The sequence below is a fragment of the Pararge aegeria genome, chromosome 19, assembly GCF_905163445.1.
Source record: "Pararge aegeria chromosome 19, ilParAegt1.1, whole genome shotgun sequence".
NCBI lineage: Eukaryota > Metazoa > Arthropoda > Insecta > Lepidoptera > Nymphalidae > Pararge > Pararge aegeria.
This window is the reverse complement of record NC_053198.1, coordinates 13,909,405-13,922,483: the sequence shown is the minus strand read 5'-3', so window position 1 is coordinate 13,922,483 and position 13,079 is coordinate 13,909,405. Positions and strand designations below refer to the sequence as shown.

General features: G+C 33.6%; 1 protein-coding gene across 1 annotated transcript; it reads left to right on the top strand.

Annotated features, from left to right (window-relative positions):
• Nucleotides 1–244: 244 nt before the first annotated feature.
• LOC120632314 (IQ and AAA domain-containing protein 1-like) lies at nucleotides 245–6,017 on the top strand. The gene is made up of 11 exons (XM_039902156.1): nucleotides 245–556; nucleotides 854–1,077; nucleotides 1,179–1,392; nucleotides 1,469–1,694; nucleotides 1,792–1,984; nucleotides 2,057–2,270; nucleotides 2,353–2,656; nucleotides 2,724–2,999; nucleotides 3,492–3,716; nucleotides 4,584–4,711; nucleotides 5,898–6,017. The coding sequence occupies exons 1-11, from the start codon at nucleotides 245–247 to the stop codon at nucleotides 6,015–6,017; spliced, it is 2,436 nt and encodes an 811-aa protein (XP_039758090.1).
• The last annotated feature ends 7,062 nt before the right edge of the window (nucleotides 6,018–13,079 follow it).

Genomic DNA, 13,079 nt, shown 5'->3' with positions numbered 1-13,079 from the left:
CTGTGTTGAAGTGTTTGAAATAAACTGTACGTTTTATTGTAATTTTAATCATTAACATTAGCAAATAGCGACCGTTTAATATTACTTTTTATACTAATTAAATTCATACACAATTAAAGTGAAAAAAGGGTTAATTATTTTTTTGTTGAAATAACTTTTTTAAACACTAATAAATGATCTATGATCACTGTTAAAGTATAAAACTGCGCTACAGTGATCAGGCCCAAAAAATTTCGCCAAAAAAATGTCAAATAAAACATACAATGACTTAATTTGTGATACATCAGAATTAATAGTTGAAGCAACGCAAGCGGACGAAGCGGTTTTCGAAGCTGGCAGCGCTGAAAGGTCAACTTTCGAGCCCTTGTTATCTGATTTACGTATAAGATATACGGTGCTATTGTCTAGACTAGACGCGGTGTACGACCAACTCCTGCAGCCGCAAAAGCGCTTGATTGTCAAACGACTACTTGAAGCTTGTTTGGGACGCCTTTTAGAAATAAAACACGATCTGGTTGAACTTCATCTATCAGATTTAACTTACGACGATGATGAGGTAAGAAAAAGTACGATAGAATATAATGAAAATATTTATTTCTTCAGTTCCATCAATTTAGATGGTAAACATTTAGGCCTCGACTTATCGTTAGGAACAAATAAGTTACAGTCTTTTTTGTTTCATTATCATTGTAGGTAGTGGAATTATAATATGTACTAAACATAGGAACTGGGACAACAATACTATATATGTTAAAATATATATATATATATATATATATATATGCTTTTTTATGTGTGGAAGCTGAATAAAGTTTATTATTAGCATTATAAAAAATATTTATAATAAATGTAGGTACTTGTTAAACTTGGAGTTACGCCGCATGAAGCAGAGCCATGTGTTCCTCAATATTTCGTTAGAGAAAGAGAAGAGGAAATTGAAAAGAAACGCTATTTTATAACCGATACATTGAGGAAGCTTGGTTATGAGCCTCCTAAACCACGATCTTTGGTGCTAACTGAACAACAAGCTGTCATTATAATTCAAAGCCATGAGAGGGCAAGACAAGGAAGACTTAGGTAAGAAAATTAAATTAAACAGCAGAAGTCTAATAATAATAGTTTAATAAATTAAAATTACTTTTTATTTATAGAGAAAACATAACATAATTTAATTTCAGAGGCCAGTTTATGAAAGAAATTCGTCTTTTAAAAGAAAAGGGTCGAGATCAAAAGGGGGAGATGTCAGCTTCAGCAGCAACAGCTATTCAGCGGGTTTGGAGAGGTTTCATAGCAAGAAGAGATACAAAAAGAAGAAAACATGAGGAACAACTCCTGATAGGAATGAAATTAGCCCCCTATTCGGAATCGAAGGCAATAAAAAAAACAGAAGAAGTAAGTGATTTTTATTGCACACTTAAAATTTATCTTTAGTACCATAACATAAAAAACAATATGTATTTTTCCAAAGGTTAAAGAATTACGTCGTAAGGTCCAAAAACAGTATGAACAAGAATACCAAGACGCATTAGAAAGAATCGAAGAGCAACTGCGAAATCAGCACGGAGTTAAAATAAATGAACGCATCGGAGATGAACTAAGAAGATGGATTTCAGAATACTTTGAGAGAACTGGAAAATTTCCTGAATTTCCTTCAGAAGATGGTGGTGGTAGCAGAGCAATGTTTAGTAGACAAGGTGTGCAATCTAAAACCACAAGAACTATGATTTTATAATAATTATTATGATATTATTTATTTTGGTCTTATTGTTTATTAAATGTTACATTAATTAGGTACAGGGATGGATAGTGATCTAAGTAAATCGTCACCTGTTTCTTCAAAGGATTCGAAAAAAAGCAAAGAGAGTAAAGATAAAAAGAATAATAAAGTAGAAGATAACAAAAACAAAGATGAAGCGGAAGACTTGAAGTCTTTTAAATGTTCTACTTCAGCGTTTTTAAAAGATATTGTTAGCGCCAACGAAGAGTAAGTAAATATAAATACTGTTAATGATTTATTTTTATTTTTATTATAATTTTTTTTTTCAAAAATATACAGATACGAAGATATATGGAAATTTAGAGAAGAAGATATAAAAAACGAAGAAAAATGTGACAAAGATATGATAGAGAGAGAAAAAATGATAAAGATAGAACAAGAAATTCGAAACATTGTTGATGATATGATGCGAAGCGAGTTAGAACTTTTACAGGCAGCGTTGGATAGAGATAGAGCTCACAAAGGAAAAAAAGCTAAAAAACCACAAAAGAAAGTAATATAATTGTTAATAATAGTATGCTTTGCTGATGTATATCTATGCGTCTCAAAATCCTTTTCTCTTTATAATTATTCAGGTACGACGTGGAGGTAAAAAGAGCAAGAAAAAGAAGGAAAAAGATTTAACGCCCGATCGAACCACTGAATCACTTTTTGAAGAATTGGTAACCAATGGAATCATACGTCCATTTCCCTTAGTAAAAATCGATGATTTCATAGGTGAGAAAAGCTTTGTTGCATCGGATTGTAAGAGTCAGGGTCAAGAACCATTACCATGTTTAGGTGATATACGTCAACTGGTAAAGGAATTCTGTATACTTCCTCTTGGATCTGAACACGTGAGGACCAATTCACCTCTAGTAAGATCAGTACTCATTTCAGGTAAGTCTCTCTGTTCTGTATTATAAAAACAAATAGAGGGACCCTCATTATATTTTTTTTTAAATAGGTCCATCGGGAAGTGGAAAGAAAATGTTAGTGCAAGCAATTTGCAGTGAAACTGGAGCCACACTTTTTGATTTGACACCAGGAAATTTAGTAGGAAAATATCCAGGCAAATCGGGACTAATAATGCTGATACATCTCGTTATGAAAGTATCAAGACTTCTTCAACCATCAGTACTATGGATGAACGATGCCGAAAAACCTTTTGTGAAGAAGATACCAAAAACAGATAAAACAGATCCGAAAAGGCTTAAGAAAGATTTGGTAAAGATCATTAAAGGTTAGTATAAAAAGATTTTTTCGAGGCGTCCGCATGTCTGAACGCATGCTTGCCAGAGCCCAGTATTTTTTATTTAAGCACTCAGTAAATTTATTAATATTTGTAGAAAAAAAATAATTTAGGTCTCATATCAGTAGATATATACAATCATCCTACAATGTTTAAGAGGTGTTGTTACAAAGCAACTTTTAAATAGAGCCCTAAACATTTTTTTCCATTCTACCTTGAATAGATATAGAGGCACAAAATTTAGGTTTTGGAAGTATTTTGAACCAGGGTCTATCTTATAATTGACTTTATCTCCCAAGTAGCTACTTTTGTATAATTCTCTGTAGTTAAAAAAAAATATATGAATATCAATTGATTACTATTAAAAGGAAACATAAAAATAAAGGTTGACTCTTCGCAAAATATTTTTGTTGTGAGAGCAATATAGTTTTAAGTCCAGTCCAAATAGGTAATTGGTAAAGCCAGTATGGTTTATGGTTGCAGGAATTTGTCCAGAAGATCGTGTTTTATTCGTGGGCACATCTCGAACACCATGGGAAGCAGAACAAAAGCTCCTTTTCCAATGTTATTCAAAAGTCATACAAATTCCGAGGGCTGATTATGGAAGTATATCTTTGATGTGGCGTACGTATTTGCATAAAGCTGGTGCCTTATCACCTAAATTAGAACTATCGTGTTTGTCAAGAGTCTCTGATTCTTATACGATCGGTAAGTGTTTTTGAGTTCCCTTGCTTGTCCAGTAAAATCAAAACTAATATAATTGTGTTTAGGTAATACTAGTTGTTGTCCGCGACTTCGTCTGCGTTTGATTTTGTTTTTTGAATGGCATTCAATTTAGTTGTAGTTCTAAAAAAAATTTAAAGTATTCAGTATCGCTAAGCCCTAAATGAGGGGTTTGCTGTTGTCCGCTGAGGAGTTCTGTCCTCTATCTCCAGCCACATTCATCAGATATTCACAAAGTTTGGGCAAAATTAAACACATATAACCTCTTTAGTACAAAAAATCATTATTTAAATTGGTTATAATTTGTCGGAGTAAAATCTGTATTATGTTCTGTTTATTTTATAGTGTAAAATCCTCAAACACTTTCATCCCCTCTCCGAAAGAAACCGAGCTTAATGTCGGGATAAAAAGTATCCTATATTACTTCTAACACTTCCAAGAATATGTTTACAAAGTTTCATGAGGATCGGTTTAGTAGTTTGTGCGTGAAAGCGTAACAAACAAACTTACATTGACATTTATAATATTAACTAGGGATAGGGATAGGGATAATATACTATTTTTATAAAAAATATCAATCGCAGTACGTCTGGCAAACGTGAAACATATAAACTACCTTGTATAGAAAATATGTATAAATTATTATTATATCATGTTTATGAAAAGATAAAAGTATTTATATATTAGTGAAAACAAGAAATCATTAGACTTTGTTTCAAAGAAAATACGCATTCTTTGTTTAAAAATCCTTTGTTCAGACAATCAGAAAAACTGATCTGACTTGAATTAAAAAGGCTCAACAGTTTCTTCTGTTTTTCGTACTGTCATTTTAACTGTTTTTTTTTTCATTAGGTACTTTACTAGCAGCATTGGATACAGTTCTGACCACGAAAAGACGTCTTCAGTTAAGAGTCAGAGCATTCACTGCACAAGAAGTTGCTGTACAACTCAGCTCTTTTGAGCCAGTTTATGTTGAGCATGTAAGATCATTTTTTATATCATACAATAGACACTAACTTTTATATATGTCTTTTATCCTGTTAAACATCCCACTTCTTTCTTCCGTTGACATTCACTTGTCCATTAATGAACCTTGTATATATAAACCTTTTTATTAATTTATCCTATTTTATGATATTAAGTTGTAAATATGTACCTATTTTAAGTATTCCATTTTGTATTATATAAATCCGTTCCTGATCCTATTAATTATTTTCAAAGTTCCGTTTCCTTTTTTAAAACTCAGTTTTTTTTCAAGTTTCTTATTTAAAAAAAAAATATATAATTAAGAAAACACTTAATCACAGAATAAGCACTTGACGATGGTTCAATCGCTCAGCGCGCAGAACCAATAAACCAAAAAGAAGAATATGTCCTTTATAGTTGCTTTAAATCTTAATATATATAAATCTCCTGTCACGATGTTTGTCCGCGATGGACTCCCAAACTACTTAACCGATTTAAAACTAAATTGGTACACCGTGAGCAGTCTGGTCCAACTTAAGAGATAGGATAGCTTAGATCTTTAATTATAGTCGCAATTTTATTTTATTTCAAATTATTTGTCTATAATTAATTGGCAGTCACATGTTATATATATATACTACTATACTCATTTAAGGCTTAGCGATACTGAATACTTTAAAAACAAAATCAAACGCAGACGAAGTCGCGGGCAACAGCTAGTAATAAATAAATAAATAAATATATTACGACAATACACACGTCGCCATCTAGGCCCAAAGTAAGCGTAGCTTGTGTTACGGGTACTAAGATGACTGTTGAATATTTTTATAAATAAAATACATAAATACTTAGAATATACATATAAACACACTGAAAAATATTCATGCTCATCACACGAACATTTTCCAGTTGTGGGAATCGAACCCACGGCCTTGGACTCAGAAAGCAGGATCGCTGCAAACTGCGCCAATCGGCCGCTTTATATGGATGCACCATTACACGGAGTTACTGATTACACATCAGTTACTGTACCTATTTGTCTAGGTATTAAGTTTGATGCCACCTTTTGTTATATCGTAATGATACAGTTAAATATCATTACGATATAACAGAGATAGATTGAATTATATTCTAAAATCACTTAATCTAATCGAAAATTATTTGCTCAATATGGAGATTATTGAATTCTTTTACGATCAGGATATGGCGGCCGAATCATGGTGGTCAAAAACTCCAATGGAAAAGAGGAAACAAAGAGTTATGCAAAGATTGCTGGAGTTAGAGCAGGAGAACGAAGAAAGAGCCGCTGCGGGAAAATAATGAAAATCCTGCGTACTATTTTAAGATGATGTCATGTTTATTTTTTACGATTGACCTTTAAATATAATTTCTAAGATTATTTTTCCGACCCAAATATCGACCAATAGAATTGCACCATTCGACGTCACGTGGTACAACCTACATGGTATTATACTGATAATTTTTTGAAAATTTTCTCTGGTAGTTGCTATATATATTTTGCTATATTTATTCATTATGAAATTCTTATTTGTTAACTGTACATTTCGTCTCATGGTGCAATTCTATTGGCCGACATTTGGGACGGAAAAATAATCCCCCGAATACCACACGAGCTTCAAAATTATCTGGCATTTCCCGATAATTTTGAAGCTCTTGTGGTATTCTAAGTGAATATTTTTTATACGAGTTCATTTTGTTTACAATAACCGAATCTTTCCTAATAAATAATTGAAATCATCAGTTTATGGAACCTCAATGCAATACCGCTGCATTTTGATTTGTCTAAAGAATAAGTTGAAGGCAATAAGTTGAATAAGTAGAACGCTCAGGCCGCGACTGCCAGAGAGTCGCAGGTTCAAATCCCGTCGGTTCCGAAATTCCTATATGTATTTAAAAATAATATAAAATTAATATTTCCATCAAAACATTAATTAAAATGATAAAAAAAACAATGCAAAAAATATTAGCCGATTAACTGTTCACTTAAGCATGGTGCTGCCAAAATGCTGGCGCTATTGCCTCTTTGCTAGACTTAGCCGTGGGTCTAAATGAGCGCTTGGGTCAAGTCAAGACATATTTTTGGGACACGATATTAATTAAATGTTTCGTGTCTGAAGACCATGGGCCCTGAGTCTCAAACGCAAGCAGCTCGAAGTATATACATATAAGCACTGGTACACAATATTAGCTTCGGAAGGCTGTTACCGAAAAGCACGCAAGAAACTCAGCAGTTGCTTTTCTTCAACATCAAGATGAACCGTTGTGTTTTCAAGCAACGTTGTACTTAAGAAATTCATCAATACTTTAGTAACCTCGCTGTAAAAAATGTGTATAGTTACATTTTTTTGTCTTAAGGTTTTACATTGGCTAATTAAATTAAAATTAATAAATATACTACAATAATACACACATCGCCATCTAGTCCCAAAGTAAGCCTAGCTTGTGTTATGGGTACTAAGATAACTGATGAATAATTTTTATGAATAATATACATAAAAACTTATAATATAGATAAACACCGAGACACTGAAAAACATTCATGTTCAGCACACAAATATTGTCCAGTTGTGGGAATCGAACCCACGGCCTTTGACTCAGAAAGCAGGGTCGCTGCCCACTGCGCCAATCGGCCGTCAAATTTTTATGTCTTAGGGAATAATAATAATGTGTTGTTTTTTACACTCTTTGCTAAAGATCAATTGTATGAAACTTTGGTGCGAATTATTATGAAACTTTATTGCGAGAACATTCCTTTGTCTAAAATATAATGTTTCTTAGGTCTAGTTCAGACAAAGTCAAATTAGCGAGTGAGCAGTGAACATCTATCGTTGTCATTGTGGTAATAAAGTAATCAGGTGGACAGACCCCCAACCAGGTGGACAGATCATATCAAACAAATAGCGGGGAGTCGCTGGAAACAAGCGGCCCAGAATCGTGGAGTTTGGAACGCCCTATAAAAGACCTACGGCCAGACGTTAACGTTTGAAATGGTGAAAGTAATCTAGAGAAGAAAGAAAGAACGGCAAATTTTATTTATCCTACACAATAAATATTTATTTATTTATTTATTTATTTATTGGGTCTACCAGCGATTTTACATAGATAAAAATAATATTAGTTATCATATAAATATTACTCAGAGTATGCAAAACCATATAAAGGTAAACACTACATGCTAAATTCGCTTATGTACTAACAATTTTCAAAGAGAATCAATAAAAACGAATAAAAAGAACAACAACAAAAGCCGAAACAGTTACAAACGGAAAAAAACTAAATTATTATTATAAAAGAAGTTATGATTAAAATTAAAATTAAAATTAGAACTATGTTTAACTACTCTACATACTAAAGAGACTAATTACTATACAAAATAAACAATGATTAAGATACTCGGGATTACTTAATTTACAGATGGTAATTTTACGAAAAGTGCTATGCGAGTTAAAGTTAATGTCAATTGACTGACTGAATTTATTGTATAATTTACATAACCGAGGGATAGTGGAGTTTGCGCCGAAGACTGTTCTGGTGCGTGGCGGCACGATCGGCGTAATAGCAGCACGCGGATATCTATACGGTACTCTGAAATTAATTATAAAAACATTAAATCCAGCAAATCTCTTCTTTGGTCTATTTAATATAAAATATTTGTTTATTGCTTAGATTTTTTATTAGTATTATTGGCTTCCAGCCGTTCTCATCTATAATATTTAATAAATTATAATTTCAACGATACCACTGATATTAAGTATGGAAAACAATGCCAGCTCAGCATTGTACAGCATGCACCATGCAATAGGAGCAAACAACGCTGATTTCAGCTGGCAAACTTGTACCAGGTGACAACACGAAAATGCATAGCCATCCACCGACCACATTATTATATCTCAAATCTTATGAAAAATACAATTCATCATATAACAGTCTACTGCTTGACTAAGGGCCTTTCCCAACGGGAAGGTGTGCAGATAATCACCACGCTGGGCAGACAGGTTGGTGATCGCAGTCGATGGTAGTAATAACACAGAGGACATTGCAAAATTCAAAATTCAGTTATTTCAAGTAGGCCTAATTTATAAACACTTTTGAAACGTAAAGTCAGTCTGTTTGTAGTGACTCTACCAACGATGGCTTCCCGTTCTTCGTTATATTCCCTTAGACGCCACCAGTGTAACGAAGGGGGGTGACAACTGCAGTCTGATCGGCCGTCTTCAGAGAAATACTATTAAGCTGAAATAATAACGCAATAAAACTAAGATAACCTGGTAAGCCCACAGGTATCTTTGCTGTGTTATTTCTCGACAGTGTAGCGCATTGGAGATTCACGCGACTCGACTAGACCGTCCACAGACATCTTTCATTTATTCTTTTGTTTTTTTTAGTTATCTACAACCCATACAAAAAAAAAACACATTAGGTACTATATAAAATGAGACGCAATTATTATAAGTACTACGAGTACATTTGAAATGACAAAATTCTTAATGCAAAATCTTAGAATTTATAATTTCAATATTAATAAGATAATCAATACTGAAATTATAAATAATAGTATAACTAAGATATTTGAAATGAGTGCATGTCCGAGTCAGAACTAGCCCTTATTAGTTAATTCGTTTAGTTTCCCAACAAAACGTGTCATGAAACTTTTATCATGCTAAAAGTTAGCACAAAGGCATACGCTGAAGCCGTCTGTCAATATTTCAGAAAGTAAAGTTTAGCAATTTTGGTATCGTGACGTGTTTAGTACAAGGTATGGGATGAATTGATTTAAAATATATCTCTACAAGATTAGTGTACTTTTGTAGTAGTTTTAAAACAGAGCTCGTCTGGAAAAGACTACCGCAATCATAGAATTAAGAGCATACAGAACCCTCATTCAATCATTACTGCATTGTGTCCAAAAACAGAGAAACGCCCAGAGCACGTCTCATTTCGAACCCGCGGAATGTAGCTATCTCACAAACATTTCGCATTTTCCCCATTTTATGGTAAACGGTTAGATTTTTTTTTAATTAATATATTACGACAATACACACATCGCCATCTAGTCCCAAAGTAAGCGTAGCATGTGTTATGGGTACTAAGATAACTGATAAACAATTTTTATGAATAATATACATAAATACTTACTTATATATTATAGATAAACACCCAGACACTTAATACATTCATAATCATCACACAAATATTGTCCAGTTGTGGGAATCGAACCCAAGGCCTTGGACTCAGAAAGCAGGGTCTCTTCCCACTGCGCCAATCGGCCGTCAACATTAAAACATTTGAGGTAAAATAATTATTGTTAACTGCTACATAGAATTAAGTGACTAACCGCTAGTTCGAGAAACCCTACTACAGTGGAGTGGTTTGTGATGCTTCAGTATTAGTTTACACGGTTTCTGTTCGTTCTTAATTCTGTGACCGCAATGCTTATTATTGCCGGTGTGATCACCGGCACATCAAGCTTAACACCGACGCTTCAGATTGATGGACAAAGGGTGGTACTTTGTAGGATGTTCCTTGCATACCCTGCGAAATGTTGCTCTGCTTACTAACATTTGGGCCATCTGTTTAGTCCGTCAATCCCTATCACTATCCCTATCCCTATCCCTACTTAATATTATAAATGTCAATGTAAGTTTGTTTGTTACCTTTTCACGCAAAAACTACTTAACCGATCCTCATGAAACTTTGTGCACATATTCTTGGAAGTATTAGAAGTAATATAGGATACTTTTTATCCCGACATTAAGCTCGGTTCCTTTGGGAAAGGGCATGAAAGCGTTTGAAATTATAACCGATTTAAATAATTATTTTTGTACTATAGAGTTTATAATATGTGTTTAATTTTGCCCAAACTTCGTGTAGATCTGATGTAGTTGGAGATAGAGGACAGAACTCCTCAGCGGACAGCAGAACACTCCTCATTTAAGACTTAGCGGTACTGAATACTTTAAATTTTTTAGAACTACAACTAAATTGAATAACATCAAAAAACAAAATCAAACGCAGACGAAGTCGCGGGCAACACTTCTGTAAAAAGTGGGCAGTGGTCAGTTGATTATAAATAAATAAATATACTACGACAATACACACACAACGCCATCTAGCCCCAAAGTAAGCGTACCTTGTGTTATGGGTACTAAGATGACTAATGAATAATTTTTATGAATAATATTCGATACAGATAAGCACCTAGACACTGAAATAAATTTTCCAGTTGTGAGAATCGAACCCACGGCCCTGGACTCAGAAAGCAGGGTCGCTGCCCACTGCGCCAATCGGCGGTCAAAACACTGTACATACTTACTCATTGTTTTAAACGTGTTTAAAATAATGTAATTAATTCAGTATTCATTTTTTCAGAATTCATTTATTCAGAATATTGGTAAGGGTACAGAATTGACACAATAAACATGGTGCCACGATAACTGTTGCAGTAGTATAAACTGTGTCGCAACTATTAACGCCCACCTCCAACAATAAATGTATAGCACCAATAAGACAAAAGTAGAACACAGTAAATGCCAATAAAAAAAAGAGAATAAGAGTCAATTAAAATAATAAAAACATGCAGCGACTTATTTAGTGCGGGTGTGTGTGTGTGTGTGTGTGTGTGCAGTTGTGTGTGAGTGTGTGTGTGTTTGTGTGTGTATATGCATGTGTGTTATGTGTATATCTATAATTTGGGCCTTTATTAAAAAATCTGTTGAAGTAGGAAGAATCATTTTATTATCTTTTCTACATCACTGTAGGATAGATTCCTAAGCCAATGTATAATAGCACTTCTACATTTATGGAAAGTAATTAAAATGGAAGAAATGCTGTGCGTAACGAGATATAAGCTTGTGTACCATTTCCTCAGCCATGTACCTACTTCTATCGTGCAAGTTTCAAATCCTTGCAATATAATAATGGCGCATTTTTTAAAACTTTCACAAGAAATCCGCAACAACCCCGTCTTATGAAAGTTGCATCTCTTTATAGGTGCAAAGTCTTCAAAGTAAAAAAGGGGGGACGGAGTCTACTTTAAGAGATTTAAAAGGATATCGGCAAAGTTGCCACCTGATAAGTCTCCCACGAATATTTTTAGGGATGAGTGAAATTAAAACAGAATCCGATTGAGCGGGTTTACGCAAATTTGAACTTTATTTTAAGTGCATAAGAGTGCTTTTCTTGTGAAAGCATACAATGTAATCAACGTTGACAATGTATGTGACTTGTTAAACTCGAATTTTCTCAACAACACAGTTTAGGTTTCCATTTGGGTTTAGTTGTGATTAAATTGCAAAATTTACGTAGTAATAACATTAGAATTACTGTGAAAAGCAACTATAAACGAAGGAGGTAATAATAAGTTATAGTAGGTATTACTTACTGTAAAAAGTAAGAACAATAACTTAAATACAACAGTGTGTTTTTTCTTCTTAAGAAAGACTCTACTCGGTAGTCGAACCACTAGTTTGTTAGACTACGGATCTCGAGGTCGTGGATACTTATGTAATTGGGTAATTTCATGGTTTTTGTCTTGCTGCGATAAAAAATTGGCCTATGTTAGTGTCTCTGTCCTTTCAACTAACTCTATGCCAAAAATCAATTGATTTGTGGATTAGTTAGGGCGCGAAGAAAGAACAAGCAAGCAAATAAACATACTTTTTGATTTATAATGCAAGATAGGATTGGGGATTGCAGGAAAAATAGTTGTTTAGCAGTATGTTGTATTTCCTTACACCGAAAAACTGAATATTAGCCAAAGAGCCAGAGGAGTTTGGATCAATACAAACAGGGACAAATTGAGCCTGTGTATAAGTTATTAAAGCGTTTACTGAAGTATTTCGTTTCATTACCTTTCTACACCTAATTTTAAAGCAAGGCATTCGTCAATCGATTGGCGACACGTCTTCGTCGACAGGGTGGACACTATAGGCACGGCCGCAGTCTTTTAACGGCTGTTCGTTCGATCTACAAAATGGGTCCGAGAGAGACATTGAGGGATAAATTTAAAGATTTTAAAATAATGACATATTTGAAAATTCCAAGTACGTTCATAAATTAATTTCTAAATTTAAGAAAAAATGTGACTGCAATAATTTAAACATTAGAAGTAAGAATAAACTTACAGTGCAATATACTAGGTTAAATAAAATTAATAATTCGTTTGAAGGAAATTGCATACAATTCTACAATAAATTACCCATTGACATCTTGGAGATGTCTCTTAATAAGTTCAGTTTGTATTAAACGTAAGCTTATAGAAAAGTCCTATTATAGTATAAAGGACTACGTAAACGTTAAAAAAGCTTCGGTGTGAATTATTGCTCTAACCAGGTTGCTCTTCAAATAATTTTAAATGACAAT

What these genes read in the sequence shown, in the direction of transcription:
- LOC120632314 (XM_039902156.1), top strand. Translation starts at nt 245, where the DNA reads ATGTCAAATAAAACATACAATGACTTAATTTGTGATACATCAGAATTA. An exon ending in ATTGTTAGCGCCAACGAAGA is followed by an intron (nt 1,985 to 2,056) that starts GTAAGTAAATAT and finishes AAAAATATACAG; the next exon opens with ATACGAAGATATATGGAAAT. An exon ending in AGCCAGTTTATGTTGAGCAT is followed by an intron (nt 4,712 to 5,897) that starts GTAAGATCATTT and finishes TTTTACGATCAG; the next exon opens with GATATGGCGGCCGAATCATG.